The 19,378-nt window shown below is 41.8% G+C and overlaps 1 protein-coding gene across 4 annotated transcripts in view; it reads right to left on the bottom strand.

The window, feature by feature from the left end:
- The window catches only part of EFCAB14 (EF-hand calcium binding domain 14), a 36,018-nt gene extending 16,931 nt beyond the window's left edge, over window positions 1-19,087 (bottom strand). For all 4 annotated transcript variants that reach the window (XM_081054996.1, XM_081054995.1, XM_081054993.1 and 1 more), the window contains exons 1-4: window positions 17,912-19,087; window positions 16,378-16,526; window positions 10,683-10,828; window positions 1,186-1,284 (exon numbers count right to left, since the gene is read on the bottom strand). In XM_081054996.1, coding sequence (XP_080911122.1) covers window positions 1,186-1,284; window positions 10,683-10,828; window positions 16,378-16,526; window positions 17,912-18,093 — 576 coding nt within the window. In that variant the 5' untranslated portion in view covers window positions 18,094-19,087. The remainder of the gene's footprint in view (window positions 1-1,185; window positions 1,285-10,682; window positions 10,829-16,377; window positions 16,527-17,911) is intronic.
- Between the last annotated feature and the right edge of the window lie 291 nt (window positions 19,088-19,378).

The following is a 19,378-nucleotide window of genomic DNA, read 5'->3' as shown; positions in this document are numbered from 1 at the left end:
TTAAGACATACTGACAATTTTATAGTGTCACATTAGTATTTTAAACCAAGGTCTTTTTTATTATACCGATAGTCAAAAATCCAAGAGAAGAAATAACATTTAAAAATTTTTTACATGAGTACATTTAAGTTAGGTATTTGAGATGAACCACCACTTCAAAACTGATCCACTTATAATAAAAGTAGTGCCTGACATTATAAAGGCATAGATTTGCAAAGAGACAACACACTGGGTAGACGTCTCTAAGCTGGGTGTTATCTGTGCAAGCTGTATTGTTACAGAAGCTACAGGCTTTGAAAGATACCTAGTCTTAGAGAATCCTCACTGGCTGGATGCATGAGCCCATGAGGACGCAAGAAGACAGTAAGCGCTTGTTTAAGATTTTTTTTAAGGAAGCAGCTGACAGAGCCACGTGAAATCTACAGCAAACTCCTGAAACTAGTATTCTCACGAACTGCAAAGTGCCGGCACACACTGGAGGGAGCGGAGCGCCACAGATGTTTATTAACGAATGCAAGACGTTTCCTTTTTTAATGCAAGACTGCTGGCTTTGCTTCTGTAAGAACAGTGGCAAGAAGAATCTAACCTCATCAAAGTTGCCCCTACTTTTTTTTTAAAAGTTGTAAGCAGATGACCATACTGGACAAATAGCAAGCTATGGAAATTGAGCACACACAGGTGGTGTGGCTATAAAATAGTAACTTTTATTTCTGCTGAGGCTTAGGAAGTTCTCACTCCTTTGTGGAAATAATTTACGTATTTATAGAGCCTGGCATATAATCAAATCAAACTTACACACACTAACTTTTAAAAGTCAAAGACCCTAGATTTGATACCCATTGTTTGGGGTGCCCTTGCTCCAGAATCCCTTCTTCTATTTCCTGCTACAGGGGCTGATGTTGCTTGTGTTCCAAGTAGGCACATATGTTAACATAAGAGTCCCAGCAGAGCAATCCTGTGACTTGGAGAGCCAAATAAGAAGATGTGAACCCACGTAAATCAGAGCTAAAGTCACCTATTGCAAAGGCTGAACTAGACCAAACAGAACCATGTTCTGAACACTTTAGCACATGGTGATACACTCTATTACTGCCCTCCTGGAACAGCTGATTTCAAATGCCAGACTTTCAAAGAAAACTTGTAAGAAGCAGTAGGTTAATCTCAGTGTCCATACATAGCACTTACCTTCTGAAGTCCCTCTACAGTGGCAGGCAAGCTAATTAAGTCTGCTGCTGACTTCACATTGGCTCTGAGGTGGTTTACTGCAGAATTCAACAGAGAAATCTGAAAGGAAAAGAGTAACAAACAATGAAAACAGAATCTACACAGCGAATGCTTCCTTCACAAACTCAGTTAATGTTGATGTCAAGGTACCCTTGCATTTCATGTGTTTCTGTGATCCAGACATTATGCCCTGTTCAGCTCACAGGAAGAGGAACTACAGTTATAGTACCTTGAATAGACTTGGGAGGCATCAATAATACCCCTTCTTTCCCTGCCCAATTTAAACACTAGAGCCAAAGAAAGAAAGGCTAGGATTATTCTTTATCCCATTCCTGGCAACTACAAGATCCAAAAATCTTAAATTACCCAAAAGGTGATTACAACAGTGACTACAACACAATCCTTCAACTGGACAGAAAGAAAGCTAATAATCAAAGACGCCTGAAAGATTTCATTTTTGTAAAACAAGAATAAATAACACCTCAGTTATTTACTGAACTTTTGTTCCTGCCCAAGTGGGAACATATATTATACAGTAAAAGCCCATCATCACAAAATACAGTCTACAGGAACGGTACCCTGACAACTTGAACAGCACTTTCAACTACTTGGAGATTTAGTTTTGGTTTAATAATGTGATTAATATTTCAAACTCAATAGCTCAACCAAAGTACTACTTTGTACCCTGAAGGGGCTCAATAAATACCCACTGACTCGCTGACTGATGCACTGAATGTATTAAAATAGGAATGAATCAAAATAAAATGCGTCTTCTCTTCTGCTATTTAAGGGTAGAATTCTAAATAGCTGGACTTCTCTCTTGAATAGGGACTAGGGGGACCTGTATAATACTCAAACTTCAGGCTGCAGAGATCATATTCTGACAACCTTTCACTGTGGCTTAAAACATTCTTGAAAGATTCTTAGTTCCATACAGCTTTCCTATCCCCAATTCTAGGATGAGGACACAGATCTACCAATAGCAATCATAGTGAGTGGCCTCACGGAGTAACCACTAGTTTCTGGGCATTCGTTACACACCTAACACTGTGGTAGGCGCACGACGGATACACATAAAGCAAAGTAAATATGATCCCCTATTCTTTCCTTCAACAAAAGTTGGGCATCTTCTCCGTGCCAGGCACTGCTGCAGGCACTGTGGAGACAGTGGCAAGCATGACCAGGAGGTTTTGCTCTCATGGAGCGTACACTGTAGGAAAAGGTAAGAGAAATAGAAGAAAATTATCAGATAATAGTAAGTACTATGCAAAGAATTTAAGCAGAGCTCCTGGACGGAGCAGCAGTGTGCTCTGACAAAAGGGTTCCGATGAGGAGTCTGGGAACTTGGGAACTCAGGTGCACTTCTCCCTTTTCGTTTAGGAGGAAATGTTCAAGGGCATCAGACCATTTTTCATTCATTACTGAAAAAAATATTTATTAAGCCCTATTTTGTAACAGTGATGAACACAAGTGTCACAGATCTTTTGAAGTTTACATTTTAGTGCAAGGAGACAGACAATTTTATATAAGAAAAATATCAGATAGAGGGATATGTTAAAAGAAAATTAAAGTAAGGTAACTTAGTGAGTGATTTGACTGGGTAGCTACTTTAGATTGGATGGTCAGAGAAGGCCTCTATAAGGAGATGAAATTTAAACCGATCTAAATAACAAGAAGGAATTAATCAAAGATTGAATGAAATACATTTCAGGGCAGAGGGAAATGCTAGGGTAAAGGCCCTAGTGCAGGGAAAGGCTTGGCATATCCGAAGAATAGAAAGAAGGCTGGTGACAGGAGCATATAATGTGAGTGAGGAAGGGAAAGGAGGGATTGGGGAGAGAGGGACAGAGGTGGATAGAGGTAGGTGGGTAACATTAAAGAAAATTAAGTACTAAATATGATACTCAAAGTTCTGAGAAAAGAGTATCAGTGCAGGCGAATGGGACAGGCTTCACTGAAGGACTCAAATTAGACTCTGATGGAGAGGTAAGAGTTTTATTTATAAAAATAAAACAGGTATTCTTTCTAGGTTAGAATGGTGAGTGTGGCATTGGGTAATAGGTAGGAAGCAACAGCATGAATAGATCCAGGAATACTTTTTCTGCATGGCACTTCTCAAAGTGGCAATGATTTATTTGTATGATTGTTTGATTACGTTTCTCAAGAATAGTAATGACCTCACAAATAGCCACTGTGGCTGGTTGCCAGTTACCATTTCACCCAAAACCAGAGGAGCAGCTGAAAGCCAATGCAGGCAGGATAAGGTGAGGTACTGTTCCACTTCTCCCCAGGCCCCAAACTCTCTAGGCCTAGGGTATCAGCTGCCTTACTGAAACAAGTATGCTCTGGAGAGCTGATCATTAACTCTCTAATTACCAAACACCACTCAGGACTTCTTACTTATAAGACCTGGACCAGAAATTGGTGACTAGGACTCACGCTACATTCACATTAACTGCAAAGCTGGATTCCACCTCTCAGCATTCTTCTCTTAAGAGTGGAATAATGCCACAATCTGTGGAAAACTACAACAAAGCCACATGTGTAACTGGAATGGAGAGGTAAGAGGCACTCTCTCCCATTACCATCTCTTGGACTGCTCCGGTCTGTGATACACATTCTAGAATGTCAGGTTAGATTCAAGCATTACAGAACCTATCTCTACAAGTCACACATTACAATTCAAAAAGTCTAAAAAAGTAAATTAAGTAGAAACCATTAAGAAAAAACCCTAGCCAAAAGATTAGTCATGACTTTTATGCATGTCATATGGCTTTTTTATTAGCAAATTTGAAAACAATTACTGTAGACCATTTTATACTAAAGTCTGAAATGCTGCTTTTTTGCTTTGGGGTTAAAATTAAGTGTTCTTTAAATAGCAAACAAGTTACCTGTCACGCAGGGCGGCCCGCGGGGTCTCAGGTCCTGCTCCCCATATGAGAACGCAAGATGTGGCGAGGCCAAAAAAGAACACCCACAGAGCCATAGTTAGGGGAGTCATACCACTATAGTCTCACTGGAGGCTGGATTCACACGACGTGCGACCTGCTGTCCGCTTCTCTGCTAACTGACCGACGACTCTCCTCGACTCCCTTTCGACTCGACTCCCCAATGTAGCTGCGGCAGTTACATTAGTGGCCAATGGCTCAATGGTTACAGCTGACGGCCATCTACTACCCGAGCCAGCACCTTTCCACATAAGGCCGAGAGCCTGGAAACTGCACTCCTGACTCTGTCCCCACACTCCATCCCTACAAGGTCTTGCCTCACAATCTACGCGACAAGTGTCTTCCGTGAGGGGCCCTGTGCGAGGAGCCTGGTGGTGAATGTAATATCCTGGACACAGCCAGGCTCTCTGGACACAGCCAGGGTTTCTTGGGGCACCACCAGTTCTCCTGGGCACAGTCAGACTTCCTGGGCTTCTTAGGGTACCACCAGTCTCCCTGGGCATAGCCAGGGCCTCTCAGTCAGACTTCCTGGACTCAGCCACGGCTCTCAGGGCACTGCCACTCTCTCTGGGCACAGCCCGACTTCCTGGGCACAGCCAGGGCCTCTCAGGGCACTGACACTCTCTCTGGGCCTCTCAGGGTACCATGTTGGAACAACAGTGGCTCACAATCAAGGTGCTTACATATTCTCGATGGCGGCCAGTCAAGACACAAAAGCAAACATCCGCCAGTCCCACTACATGGTGGTATGTTCCCAAGCAAACAGTCAAGCGGTCCATTAAATTAGGGATGGAGCCCATTCCCCATAGTCCACAGTCATTCGCCAGGGCTGTCCTGGGGGAGAGGGACAACCTTGACCTCACCCTCATCTCCCATGGAGGACTCAGCAAGCGTGTCCTCCTGGGACTACAAGTCCTGCATCCGGGCTGCGTCAGCAAGCACTTTCCAGCCCACAGGGCCGCAACAACCTTTGCTTTCTCCGGCCTCTGCTGGTTGGGGAACCATCCATGTCTTCCCACCCCTCCACGGGGGTTCAGCTCTCCGGCAGCTGCTCCTCCTGGTCCTCCCAAGATAGTGTTCATGCGCACAAACTGCTCCACCTCCCTTCAGAGAGCTTTGGCTGGCACCGTACCCTGTTCGCTGCGCCGTGTCATGCAGGGGGGATCCTGCTCGCTGCGCCATTTGTCACGCAGGGCGGCCTGCGGGGTCTCAGGTCCCACTCCCCACTGTGTGGCGAGGCCAAAAAAGAACACCCATGGAGCCATAGGTAGGGGAGTCATGCTACTATAGTCTCACTGGAGGCTGGATTCGCATGACGTGTGACCTGCTGTCCGCTTTTCTGCCAACTGACCGACGACTCTCCTCCACTCCCTTTCGACTCAGCTCCCCAACATAGCTGCAGCAGTTACATTAGTGGCCAACAGCTCAATGGTTACAGCTGACGGCCATCTACTACCTGAGCCAGCAGCTTTCCACATGAGCCCGAGAGCGTGGAAACTGCACTTCTGGCTCTGTCCCCACATTACTAAAACAGGCAATCATCAATGATGAATGATCACGAATCCTAGTACTAGGAACTCGACATCAGTCTTTCAACTTTACTGAGCACCTACTGCATTCTATAGAGCATATAAAGATGGAAGGCAGGAAGAAAAACAGAAAAAAACAGGCTCCTGGACTTGAATATTTTAATGTTAGCACCACTACACAACTGTATGACTTTGGGCAAACTACTTAACCTCTTTGAACCTCAGTTTTCCTATTAGTAAAATGGAGATACCACCTCCTACTTCATAGGGCTACAGAAGCAAAAAAGATCTTATATGTAGTGCACCTAATAGTGGCCTGCACAAAGAAGGTATTTAATGAATAGCAGTTATCATCTTAATTACATCATCATCATCACCACCTAATCATGCTTGAAGTTCAGAGTACAGTGTACAACTTTCCAGTGTAATTAGAGGCATACAAAAATACACTAGCCCCCCTACCCCCCACCACCTGCGGTCAACTGTGGTCCAAAAATATTAGATGGAAAATTCCAGAAATAAACTAATTCATAAGTTTTATATTGTGCGCCATTCTGAGTAGCATGATGAAATCGGCCACCCCTCTTCGTCGTGACAGCACATGAACCATTCCTTTGTCCAGTATATCCGTGTTGTATATGCTACCTGTCCATCAGCCACTTCGCTGTCTTGGTTATCAGATTGACTGTTGCGCTATTGCAGTGCTTGTGTTGAAGTAACGCTTGTTTTACTTAATAATGGCTCCAAAGCTGCTCAAGAGTAGTGATGGTGGCAATTTAGATATGTCAAAGAGAAGCTGTAAAGTGCTTCCTTTAAGTGAAAAGGAGGAAGTTCTCAACTTAATAAGGAAAAAAAACCCCGTATTTTGAAGTTGTTAAGATCTATAGTAAGAACGAATCTTCTATCTGAGATTGTGAAGAAGGAAAAAGAAATTTGTGCTAGTTTTACTGACACACCTGAAGCTGCAATAGTTCCAGCCACAGTGTGTGATAAGTGCTTAGTTAAGAAGGAAAATGCATTAAATTTGTGGGTGGAAGACATGAACAGAAAACGCGTTGCGCCAGAAGCATAAAGACTTCAGCAAGGGTCCCCTGAAACGAGTGACACCAAGCCATTTACTGCAGTCAGGGATGGTTACACAGATTCAGGAATAGGCTTCAACTGAAAAATATAAAAATTGCTGGGGAGTGTGCATGTGCACATTCACATAACTTTTATGACCATATGTTAACAATTGTTCTATTTTATTGTTATTGTTATTAATCTCTTATGCCTAATTTATACTTTATCATAGGTATGTATGCATAGGAAAAAACAGCATGTAGAGGGTTTAGTACAATCTGCAGTTTCAGGCATTCACTGAGTGTCTTGGAACCTATCCCCCTTGGATGAGTGGGGACTACTATTACCATCACAGAAAGTATCTGGACTAAGTGCCAAGATATAGAGCGTACTGCAGAAGAGGGGCACTCATGGTCCTTGACATGGCTCTTGCTCACATATTCTGACTTCTGGCCTCTTTCCACCAAACTACAGCCATAATGAAGTACCAAATTCCCCAAACAAACTTTTTCATTCAAACTGCTTTTCATTCATCTATGCTTTTGCACATACAGTCAGTTCTCGCTCTTCACAGTAGTTATGATCTAGAAATTCGCAGCAAACACTGAATTCATGATTACGGAACCATTGCTCCTAAGGGAAGGACAGAGTTAGGTTTCTGAGAGCCCTCTGTTCACAACACTTTCGTCAACTGATCAATATAATACATAACTTTATGTGTGTTCCTTTTAAAGACATCTTATTTAATGTATATTGTGGAAGTCATGTCTGAATGAAGCTTATGTAACACATGTATTTTCACTGTAAGGCACATCACAGCTTCCTTGCACTTAGGAATACTAGATAGTACTTCAGCACTATGCTATGTGGACATTTTAAGCAGCGGAATCACCAAAAACCAAAAAACACAAAAGTGCAAAAAACATGGCACTAAATATATCATGAAAAGGAAACTTGTTTATAGTATGAGCTGAAACAAGGCAGAGTATGGCCTTGTTTGACCTCAACTGGAAACATTCATGTTGGGTGACTCCAATTTTTTGCCACTATATGCCTGTCAGTGAATGATGGACTGCAAAAGCACCACAAGTACAGATTTTGGGGTCACAAATTTTAGTCAGCAGGTAAATTTGCAAATATGGAATCTGAAAATGATAAGGATCAAGTGTATAACTGTTTTACCTAGAACACCCTCTCTCTGCAGAATTCATCTGCTGAACTCCTACTTGTCCTTCAAAACTCCGCTCAAGGTATCTGAGAAACCTTGCCTCTGGGTGAGATATAGAGGGTGCCAAAAAATGTATGCACATTTTAAGAAATGAAAAACGGTATTAAAATGATAATACTTGATATATGCCGATAACAAAAAATGAATGCAAGTCATGTGTATACATATTTTTGGCACCCCTTGTATACTGAAAACTCCCCCCACAGTGCTCACGTGGACCAGCTTCTTATTGCTTATCAGGCAATTTACTTTTCTATCTCTTCCATTTGACTGTAAAAGCCTTGAGGGTAGCAATTACATCTTTTTTTGGTTTTGAATCCAAGGCCGAAGCCCATAAAAGCAGCTCATTAAGCATTTGTTGAATTAATGGTCTTCAGAGAAGGGGGGAGAAGACTCCCTATAATGGTTGAGAATGGGCATGGGTATGAAATCAGAGATTTCATAAATAAAACAGAAAAGTAAATGAGATTTTAACTACTAGTTTAAAGATTTTCAATGCAAAATTTGATTGTAACTTATTTCAAACTCATAGCTTTTTTCCCCCAGGCTGCATTAACTTCAGCTCATATTGTGATAAGGATAGTTCTTGTTAAGTGACATAATACATTTTCTTGTTGTTTAAACCATTCTGAATTGCTTTTTTTAAAAAAAATTGCCACTAAAAGCATCTTAATTGACAGAGTTACCCCTAGATATAGAAACATGGTTGAATATTAATTTTATTTTTATACGTATTTTGGTTTAGACAAATGCCTCTTACTTAAACAGATTATCAGAGATGTGTAACATTAATTTTAGAAAAGCACTCAGAGAATGATAAACTCCCTTTGGACTGACATAAAGCTTCACCACGACCTGTCTGGCCTCCTGTGCCCATACCAGCAGAGAATTTCTCTGCGTCAGCTTGGTTTCATCAGTCAGTCCCACCATCTCTGAAGATCTACTGAAGCTAAAATAGAAAGGGTCTCAGTTTAATCTCCCCCAGTTTTATATATGAAGCCCTAGGACTGAAGTAAACTTTCCTGCATACCTGTCTTCCCAGGTACTATTTACATTAAAAAATAATAGCCAGGCCAAGAATAAAATGATTCTTTTGTTTCTAGATTCAAAGTTAGAGAGAATTCAGAAACAAAATAAGTAGCAAAAATTGGAAAATCTGTGTGTTCTCTTGCACCAAGTACAAATTCCCCTTTGATTCTTCCCATACATTGATTTACAAGGAGATGGGAAATAGCTGACATTGCCTGCTCTTCATCCTGAAAGATCTCATCCTCGCGCAGAACTGTAAACTCCATGGCTGACTATCTAAATGGAATCCATGGTTTGCCCAGCGAGAGGATAATTCTCTCTCAGTGCTTCACTGTGGTCTATTTTCATTTGATGTAATCTCTGGCTGAACTGGCCATTTGCTCTGTGAATACAAGCAAGGCCACGGTTTATCCTATTCTTGTTGCAAAAAAGGAGTGAATACTTGCTTTTCTCTAATTACTTAGAGTCCAAGGATAAAGAATAATGAGTAAGTACTAGGTACTGCAATCAATTATTTCATGAATAATTAAAAAAAAAGAAATATTAATAGAACTGAACAGAAAATAAAATACCATAAAGTATCATAATATTAAGGGTAAGCTAATGTTTTCAGAAACTTTTATTTTAGTTACCATGTGTATGTGTTTACTAAATAATGATATAAAACATTTTTTACTGTGGGTTCTAAGCAGAAGTTTGAAAGCTGCAGGCCCAGGCCATTGATCTCTGGTCCGAAGTGCTGAACTGCTCTACTTCAGCAGTATTGCTGAAACGTGGGGGTGGCTTCAGAAACATGTGTAAGTGCTTTATCGCAGTACAGTGCTCCCTGCTACTGGCTGATTTTGAACTTTGTGACTCCATTCTGAAGAAGAGAATATCCTTTTAGCCCCAACAAGGATGACATATCTACTTTTAAGCACTTTGCAGGTGTACCATTCATTTGGTACTTGAGTTTTCTTTTCCAATGAACATCTTTCCTAATTAAACTACAAAAATTGAGGACTGTAGTAACCCAGTAGCAACTATATACATACAAGATGCCTGATCAACATCCTTGCATAAGCCCTTTTCCTCTGGCAGAATCCCTCTTTTGGAATCAATAACTACTGAGATCTGGCCAATTTAGGGACTGGAAAAGTTTTTGCTCTAGCCTTGCTTGACTGGCCAAGAAATTTGATTAACTCTGCCACCTCCTCCTATGCTGTTCGATCACTAGCTGGGGATGGTTTCCAGATTTGTTTTAGTATAGTATGCAGCAATACACCCCAAAGCTGTGTCTGTAAGCTTGTAAACTCTCTTAAACAAAATAAGCTCTCATTATCTAATAAAAATAGGTTATCGTCTTTTGTTGGGGGTTAGATGGCACCCTTATTTGATACCTACACTGCTCCTTAGGAAAAATCAACTCAAGAATTTTCAACTCCCTCTAAATTGTTCTACTAGGTGAAATTATTCCTTTGCAGAAAGAGTTAACATTTTAAATATTTGGTAAATGCATAACTATTACCTATTTTACCTGGCTTTAACATGTGGGGACCACAGTATACAAAATACCATTTCAAAAAGTAAAACAACCTGACGTGAGTTCCCTATACCTACAAAGTCATACTAAACGAAAACTAAATATTCACAGCTTACACAATAAAATAACACTTTTGCTACCTGCTTATTCATTTCTGTGATATTGATCCAGACTTTGTTCAAGCCCAGCTCTCCAGATTCAATCTTCTCAAGTTGTTTTTGTTTGCTGAGTAGTTCTTCATTAAGTTTGGGAATTTCTTGGAATGAGCTTTTCTGATTAGATTCCACTAAAAGCAAAAATAAGAACAATCATAAATAGTCATAAAGTTCCCTCATGGCTCTAAGATAAACGAAACAATCATACAGTAGGAAAGAAGAAAGGTTAATGAAAGTTAATTTTGGGTGGATAAGACTGAATTTGTATCTATCAACTGCACTGTTCTTTTATTTATGTAAATGTGTATCTTTAAAGCCCCCTTTTAACTGGGACTATTTTACTGTTGGCAATACAACTTTTAAAAAATCAGATGGCTAAAAATGATAAGGATGAATATCAGCAGAGAGACTTGGACTTGAATCTCAAATCTGTAACTTACTAACTGGATCTTGAGCAAATGACTCAAATTCTGAGTCAGTTTCCTTATCTGTAATACAGAGATAAAATATTCTTTACAGGATTTTTAGAATCAAGTGGACAGAATGACTATAAAGTATTAAACACAGCTGGCCAGGCATATAGTTATAAGTGTTAAGTACTGATCAGCTCAGCAAAGGAGCTTTCTGATTAGGCAATGAAAATTTATAATCCGTACTCCATTAATGCTCACGGTAAAAATGTTAAGTTACATCTCCAAGTGCTTATGTATACTTTTTTCCTATCGCAAACTGGTCAAATGCAAGGTGGGTTCTTACCACCTCTCAAGCACTATTGTGAGGACTAAGATTGTAAACCTTTTTCATCAACAGCAGAGTATTTCGTAAATCTTTAATCAACCCAAAAGGTCAAAGTGAAACAGAACATAAAGGAACATGTTAGGTGATATTTGGCCTTTCCTTTGGGAAACAATGGTTTAGAGATTTGCCAGCCTAAAGGTAGAGGCCTGAAAGAGTTCTTTTTCTTCTTAAAAAGTATTTTTCCTTTTTATGGAAAACAAAATATCAATAATGGCTGGTCTTTCAGAATAAAACGTGTATCATTTCTTTTAAAGCCACAGACTGCCTGATTAATTATATGCTTTCTTTAGAACCAAAACTGGCACACACAACAGATATAAAACAATTTACCAAAAAGTAAGCACCAAGACTTTTTTTGTTCATTTCTGTATGGTCTACACTTAGAACATACCTAGCACATTTCAGGCACTATGTTAGTATTACTGACTAGATAAATCTGGCCTTTGCTTAACTCCCAGCCATGTTTTTCATCAATCTATATTCTAGCCAAGCATATTTTCCTGACACACCAACCTCTTTAAGCCTTAGTTACCCCGCACCTTCTATTCTTTCCGCCTAGATGCCCTTGGCTTGCCCCTTCATTTCTGTCACCTTTGCCAAGTTAATTCTTTTCAAGATTCAGCACAATAAGCTGTACTCCCAAACACTGCCACTTCTTTATTACTCCCAACTCTACCAAGCACTTAACACACTGTGCTGTAACTATATACTCATCTGTCTCCTCCACCAGACAGAGAGATTCTTGAAGACAGGGACCAAATCTTATTCATTTGTTATGCATTCTTGGGCCCACCACAGTGACAGGTATACAGAACAACTCAAATGCCTGTCCAGTGAAATTATTTTACGGTTTGAAATGGAGATAATATTATCCTATTAAAGAAAACAAACAAAACTCAGCAAAAAAAAAAAAAAATCCCAACAAGGGGCAGCCTGGTTAGCTCAGTTGTTAGAGTGTGGTACTCTTAACAACAAGGTTGCCAGTTCGATCCCCACATGGGCCACTGTGAGCTACGCCCTCCACAACTAGACTGAAACAAGTACTTGACTTGGAGCTGATGGGTCCTGAAAAACAGATTTAAAATAAATACAAGTTTTTAAAAAAGACCGCATATTTAAAAAAAGCCACAACAAAAATTAGGGGTGGTGGAGTGACATTGCTACTACAAACAAGCCCACTATTTGAAAATTCAGAATCTTTAAAAGAAATTAGATATTTTTATTCATTTTTCAAAAATATGTGCCAAAGGATTACTTTTTAAAGATTTCCCTAAGTGCTTTAAATGTAACATTTGATTTATACATGGTTTGCAGGATTATATCCATCTCATACAGTAAGAACATTTCACCAGTCTAAACAAATGCAGCACTTAGCATTTCAGTGAATTTCTTTAACATATTCAGTTAATTTGCAAAGTATTAGGTTGGTGCAAAAGTAACTGCAGTTTTCGCAATTATTTTTAACCTTTTAAACCACAATTACTTTTGTACCAACCTACTAATTCATCCCACACGTCTGCCATTCTTAGGTGGTCAAACATCCTAAGTGAGGGAGGGTGGGGGAAGAGTCTCTCTCTCTCTTTCCTGCAGTCTATACAAAGTAGAAGGTAGAAGGGGAAGAGGAAGACAAACACATAAATAACTTGAGTTACAATTATTAACTAATAAACATATAAAGCTGGCAAGCCCTGTAAACATTCCTGATCCTGAGGATTGTATGAGCCAAGAGGGGATCACATTCACGGTCTGATTTGGGGCTTTCTAGGAGACAAGCCAAATCAAGGCAGTCTCATATATAAATGGGAGGAAGTGTAGTAAACAAACAACTTATGATTACTAATTTATGTTCTTTCAACCAGGAAAGCAACTCATTTAAAATTTAGTATAATGATGCTTGGAACTTATTTACCTCTTTTCCTGATATTTAAGATCAGGAAATAAAGATTTCTGCATGCACCCTTCAGAGAGAACACATATAATGCCGATGGCATTATTTTATAAGCTTTTATACTTTGCAATAAACTTTATGTAACTATTCAACTTGTTATTGATTCCCTACCACGTGCCCAGTCATTCACTAGTACTAGTGCATAAAAAGACCCAGAAGCTCTGTCTAGCATGGAGTGAGGTGTGATATATGGTGTGATAGATGATATGACAGAGGAATGCCCAAAGTGCTTTGATAACACAAACACATCTCTATGTTTTATGGATGGGAAAGTGAAGGTTCAGAAAGAATAAGTGACTTGTCTAAGTTTTACAGCTAGTAATGAGCAAGCCGTGATTCAACAGTCAAACCTTTTGCTCCTAAGACTAACACTCTTTCTAGTATATTCGTTACTAGACACTTACATCCTAATATCCTCATTAGCACAAGACCATTTTTAAGTTCTGTACTAAATAACCAAACTGTTACTCTGCCTGTATGACCAAAAAGGTCATTTATTAATACTTTCCTTCTCTTCCAAATTCTATTACTCTAGTGTCTCATATTCGAGTGACAGAGAGGGAGGGTTGGGAATAGAATCTTCCTTAGAGTAACTGTGGAGATCTTTTGGAGTACCTGTTCTGGAAAAAGAATACTGAGCTACAAGTTTCAAAGCCAGACGGTACTTTTAGCTTAAGGATCAAGTTACTTCTTGATCACAAGGAAAGATACCAAGCCTATCTGCTTTGCTTTCTATTTCAGGTATTTCAGCAACCCTACCTCATTTCCTCACAAGCGTCTTAGAAATTTATTGAGATGAAGAACAATGGACTCTGAGTTTCTCAATAAAAGTATGAAAGCCAGCCCAGCAGATGGTGTTATTTGAGTTAGTGATTCCACCGTCCTCTTGAAAAACAAGAAAAATTAACTTGTTGAAATATATTTAAAGCAGAAGCATAATTCAAAGAAACGTTATTTAACTTAACAAGAAATGGCCTCATTTAGTCAAGACAATGGTTTTCACAAAAAACTCTTGGGCACGTGGTCCACCATGGTTCAGCCCATAGACTGACAACATGCCCCGAGCCCTACCCCCAGCCTCCCTCAGAAGTCCTGCTTTAGATGTTACAGGTGCTGCCATTTCTACTGTAGCAAACCAAAGCCAACAAAGCAGCTGCACTGACAAACCTAAATCTGCTTCATTCCCCTGGCTGACAAATGTAGTCAGGGTCCCAGGGGAATGTTTTGCTCACTGACAGAAAGCAGGTTTTACAGTCCAGAGTACACTTCCTGGAATCTCTTGGATATAGTATTTCTAGGGATTGGTATTAACAAGTGCTCAATAAATATTTGTTGATTGCTTGACTGCCAGGTCTATTACATGTATAGACTTTAAACATGCATTTCTAAACAAAGAAATTCCCTGCAAAGCTAAGGTATAAGTTACATGGGTGTTCTGTAAACACAGGCACAGAGGAGTCAGAGAAAAGAATCCCTGTGAGGTAGACTTGAGCAATGTTTTGAAATGTATAAATAAATAATTGCAATATGTGATGAAAACCAGCTGTGGCACAAACCTAGGAAGCCCAGCTAATTATGGACAGATGATGGCACAGACAGGTGACTTCAGTGGTTATTTATAGCTAAACACTGTTTATGAGAATCTCATTTCCAAGTTATAATTATTACAGTGAAAACACTGGCCTTAGAAACCCCTTGCAATACTGCTATTAACAACCATTAAGGAGAGACAATACTAGAATACAAATCTAATTTTTTCTTACACTGTACTCTGACTCTACCAGTTGATAAAACAGATAGGTGGGGATGATTCTGGCAGAAAATTATGAGGTTACCCGATCCCATTCTGTGAATAAGAAACGCAGAAGAAAACCAAAGTTAGCATTTCAACATTTTTTTCCCCCAAGCAAAATCACTAAGAATGTCATCAACACACTAAGGATTAGCTGTCCCTAGGTTAGGTTCAGAGCTTGAATAACTGCAGGCAGCAAAGAGAAGCTGGAATGGAGGAAAGCTAGGATGTTGTGATTTATGTACAAACTCTTAAGATGGGAAGAAAATAACTCTAATTCCAGTTCTGGGGCCAGATTTCTTTATGTCCTTGAGAAAGCCTGATGGTCAGTTTCTGAGTGTGCGAACACTGCTAAGTTTAGGGTATTTGTGATTAACTTGAAACTGGTTCCTTAGTTTTGAAAATTAACCCTTGAAACCTAGAACCAAAGATCTTTGTATTGCTAAAGGAAGATATTAAAGTTAAATCTAGTAAAAGCTATCATGCAAATACACCTTTTAAAAAAGTACTTTGGATGTGAAAAACACAACTTTAGAATTCAGGATATATAAAACTCTTTAACTTAAAAAAATCTCAAACTTTAAAACTCACTCAGGAGACAAATATTTGTGACTTGGTACACAGTAAGCACTCCATAAATGCTATTATTATTGTTGTGTCGTCATCATCATCATCATCATCATCATCGCCTATCCCTTTGTTCCTATACAGTTTTTAAGGAAGAAATGGTTTGACAGATTCCCACGTTCTTTCTCAAATGTCCCTGTAAGGAAGAAGGAAATAGCCCAGTGTTGTCACTGCCACTTTATACAAAGTTGCGACAGGTGGAAGTTAACCAAGGTTCTAGACTCCCGGACCTTAACGTTTCCCTTGTATACCCTAAGTGTTGACCAAAAGGCCATTTTTCAGATGCTATTTGTCCTGATGGTGCATGAGCACTGTTTTTTTGTTTGTGTGTTTAAAACAAATAACTGTGACCGTATTCAAGCTGACAGCTTAGAAAAAGTATAAAAACGATGGAAAAAATGTATAATGTACAATTGCTTCGCCAGTGGGCAAAACTCCTAATTTAGCATGGTCCACTCTGTCCTAGAACTTAGAAAAGAATCCAAGATAATACTCTGAAATGTGTGACCACTTACTTGTTCTAAATTTTTCCTTGAGGGAATCCAGATCCTCCTTGAGGGCAACTTGCATCCACACCAAGCCAACGCAGGCCACGACACAGGCGGCAAGGATGACAAAAGCACAGAGCGGGTAACAGATCTTGCAGCATCGTAAATAGTCTCCCCTGGTCACAAGAACAGTCAACCAGGAGTACAAAAGTGATTATGAGCACAACTTTATTAGAAATAGCATCCATGTGTTGCCATGCAATTATCTTATTTAATGAACAACCAGTTGATTTACCAGGGAACACAGGGTAACACACTTAAATCTGAATAGCAAGCCGAACATGACTTGTAAACAATATGACCTATGAAGAGTTTGTCTATATTGGGTACAAAAGTTTCAAACTTCACATGAAACTGGGAGTTCCTGTGGGCACTGCAGCTCACTGTCATCACCATCAATTCACATCTTTGGAAATAATCTCAGGTTAGGAAAGTGTAAAGACCATCACTGCACTGTAATTTACCTCTCTCTCTCAAATACATGCTCACTCCAGTGGACGCTGTTTCAGTTTATTGAAACTTCATAAACTTTTGAGCAAGTTTTACTGTAAATGGAATGAAAGAAATAGTAACTATAGGTTTAAGTGGACACCTGGTGCACTCTAGCTTATTGGCTCAGAAGGAAGGAAAAAGAAAGAGGTTAGATTTCACACCAAACCAGCACTCAAGGTCTAAACCGAACAGGGTAACCATTCCAGTTGAGCTCTTTCACTTCATCAGATTCACAACGCAAACCTAGGATTGCTAATATGGTACTTTTAACAAAACAGAAGGACAGAGACACTCCAAACAAACAAACCTCAAAGGATTCAATCTCTTTTAGCACCCCAACTTTCGGCCTAGGCCTTGCTTCCGCACCCTCAGCGGAATACTCTTTTTAATGTGCTCCCTGAGAAGGTCCAAGACACCTTAAAGGTTCCCTTTAGCTCCTTCCTCTCCTGAGCCCCAATTCCCATTGTCCTTAGTGCTCACTACTGGATTTGTTTTATGGCTGCACCATCTAAAAGTGGTTTGGGAAAAAGCTGCCTCTTCTTTTTGTCTTCCACACTCCACTCCACTCAAGGCTCATGCTTTCTACAGTATGTCCCTCACCACATTCTCCCATCACCAAGATGCAGGCTCATCAAGAGTGTGAAAAACAAATAATTTTCAGTCTGAAGGTCCTTGTCTCTCCTACACTTATAAAAAGGGCTAGTTCCAAAAGCTTCTCTGTTCTGACGTCCCTATCCTTAGCTTCTTTGCTCCTCCCAACTTGGTGTCTCTGGGTTCTTGGCACATTTCCCAAGTCCACACTTCCACCCTAGATTCAGACCTCTTCTGTGTACACACTGAGAGGAAGATCTTTAACTTATCCGTCATTCAGAACCTGAGCTCGTCTGCTCCCTGGCAACTTTTCTCCCTCCTTTTTCTCCCTAAGTGCTCCCGTCTTCTCTCCTCCGCCCCACTGGTAGTGCAAGGACATGCTTTCCCCCATTCCACCCTTCACCGCTGCATCACTTACTTGCCAAAGCGAGACCGACTGCCAGCGACACCGAACTCCTCTTCCTCCTCAGAGCTGGACTCAGAGTCTGAGTCAGGAGGCTCAGTGCGAAGCAGGCGGTGGCCTGAGCCTTTCTTGGGCTTCTTTCTTCGGCTGTCCCCAGCTAAGCCAATCAAGGCGTTGAGCTCTTTGCGCTTTTTCATCTTCTTGTGCGGAGTGAGTGGAGCACCCACTCCTGAGCTGCCGGGTTCGTACCCGACGCCCAATTCTCTTGCTACCTTGGAACTGCCTTCCAGGGTGGGGGATCCTGGGCCAGAGCCCCCTGATCACTCCCACCCGGTGGTGGGACTGACCAGATCCGTTGGGGACTGGAGATTGGAGCCCAGAGAAAACTGGAACTCAGACGGATGGGGGAAGTCACCTAGAGACGGCCAGGGAGCTGGGGATCCAAATGGCTAAGGTCCTGGGCATGGGGTTAGTTGAAAGGGTGATAAAAGGGTCACTTTCGTCTCCCAAAAGGGAGTAAAAAAACCAAGTCAATAATGAGCGACTCTCAGCCCTGATAAGTAGATGGTATTTCTCAGGGTGACCCAAGAATTGGGGAAGGACACACAGATGTGTGTCTTGGACTTCCGGGGCAGGATTTCCAATGGAGAGGGAAAAGAAACTTGTTCTTGAATGGGAGGAGAGGGAGAGACGCGGAACCGGGCAGCTCGTCCCTCCCTAGTTGGAGAGGAGGCAGCGGGAGGGGGCTCCGGACCGCTACACCCCGCACGCGGCCTGGGGTGCTCACTGTCCTTCGGCCTTCGGCCCGAGTTTGAAGGAAGCCCGGAACCGAGAGAGCCCCAGAGCGTCGCTCAGACGGCTCGGCTTGAGAGGAGCCAGTCCAGCGCCTGGGGAGACCCCAGCCCCGCGCTCTGGGCCCAGGGGGCGCGGTGCGGAGGGACCACGGCGGCTCAGCCCACCCGAAGCGCTCCCGCCCAGAGTTTGAGGTGTTCCGACACCGGCGACTCTTGGCAACTCACACGTGCCGCCTCCACTCGGGCCACGACTCCGGCCCCAGCTCCGGCTGCGTCCCGGGCTGCTCTCGACGCGCTAGTGGCGGCGGAGGCAGCCGCGGGATCCAGCCCCCGGCCATCGCTCCAGCCCCAACTCACTTCCCCTTGGGCAGCCGCCGCCAGCGCCGCCTGCCAGTAAGCCACGTTTCCATTGGCTGCCCGCCTGGTGACGTCACACCCGGGAGCGAGTGGTGGCGGGAGGCGGGGTGTTAAAAGGCCCAGTTCAGGCGCAGGCTAGGTCCCACCAGCCTGTTGGGGAGGCACCGCCCCCAGAGGGGCGTGCCGCTCGCCTGAGCTGGGGAGGAGTTTCGTTTCGCGAGGGACGGGGGTGGCGGCTCGCAAAGCAGCCAGCTGCTCGGTCGGCTGGCAAAGTTCCTTAGTCGCTCGGATCCCTACCTGAGCACTGGACTTACCCAGCCCAGAGGCTCCG

Source organism: Rhinolophus hipposideros (genome assembly GCF_964194185.1).
Source record: "Rhinolophus hipposideros genome assembly, chromosome: 8".
NCBI classification, from domain to species: domain Eukaryota; kingdom Metazoa; phylum Chordata; class Mammalia; order Chiroptera; family Rhinolophidae; genus Rhinolophus; species Rhinolophus hipposideros.
Note: the sequence above shows the minus strand (reverse complement) of the source record. Positions and strands in the feature narration are given on the sequence as shown.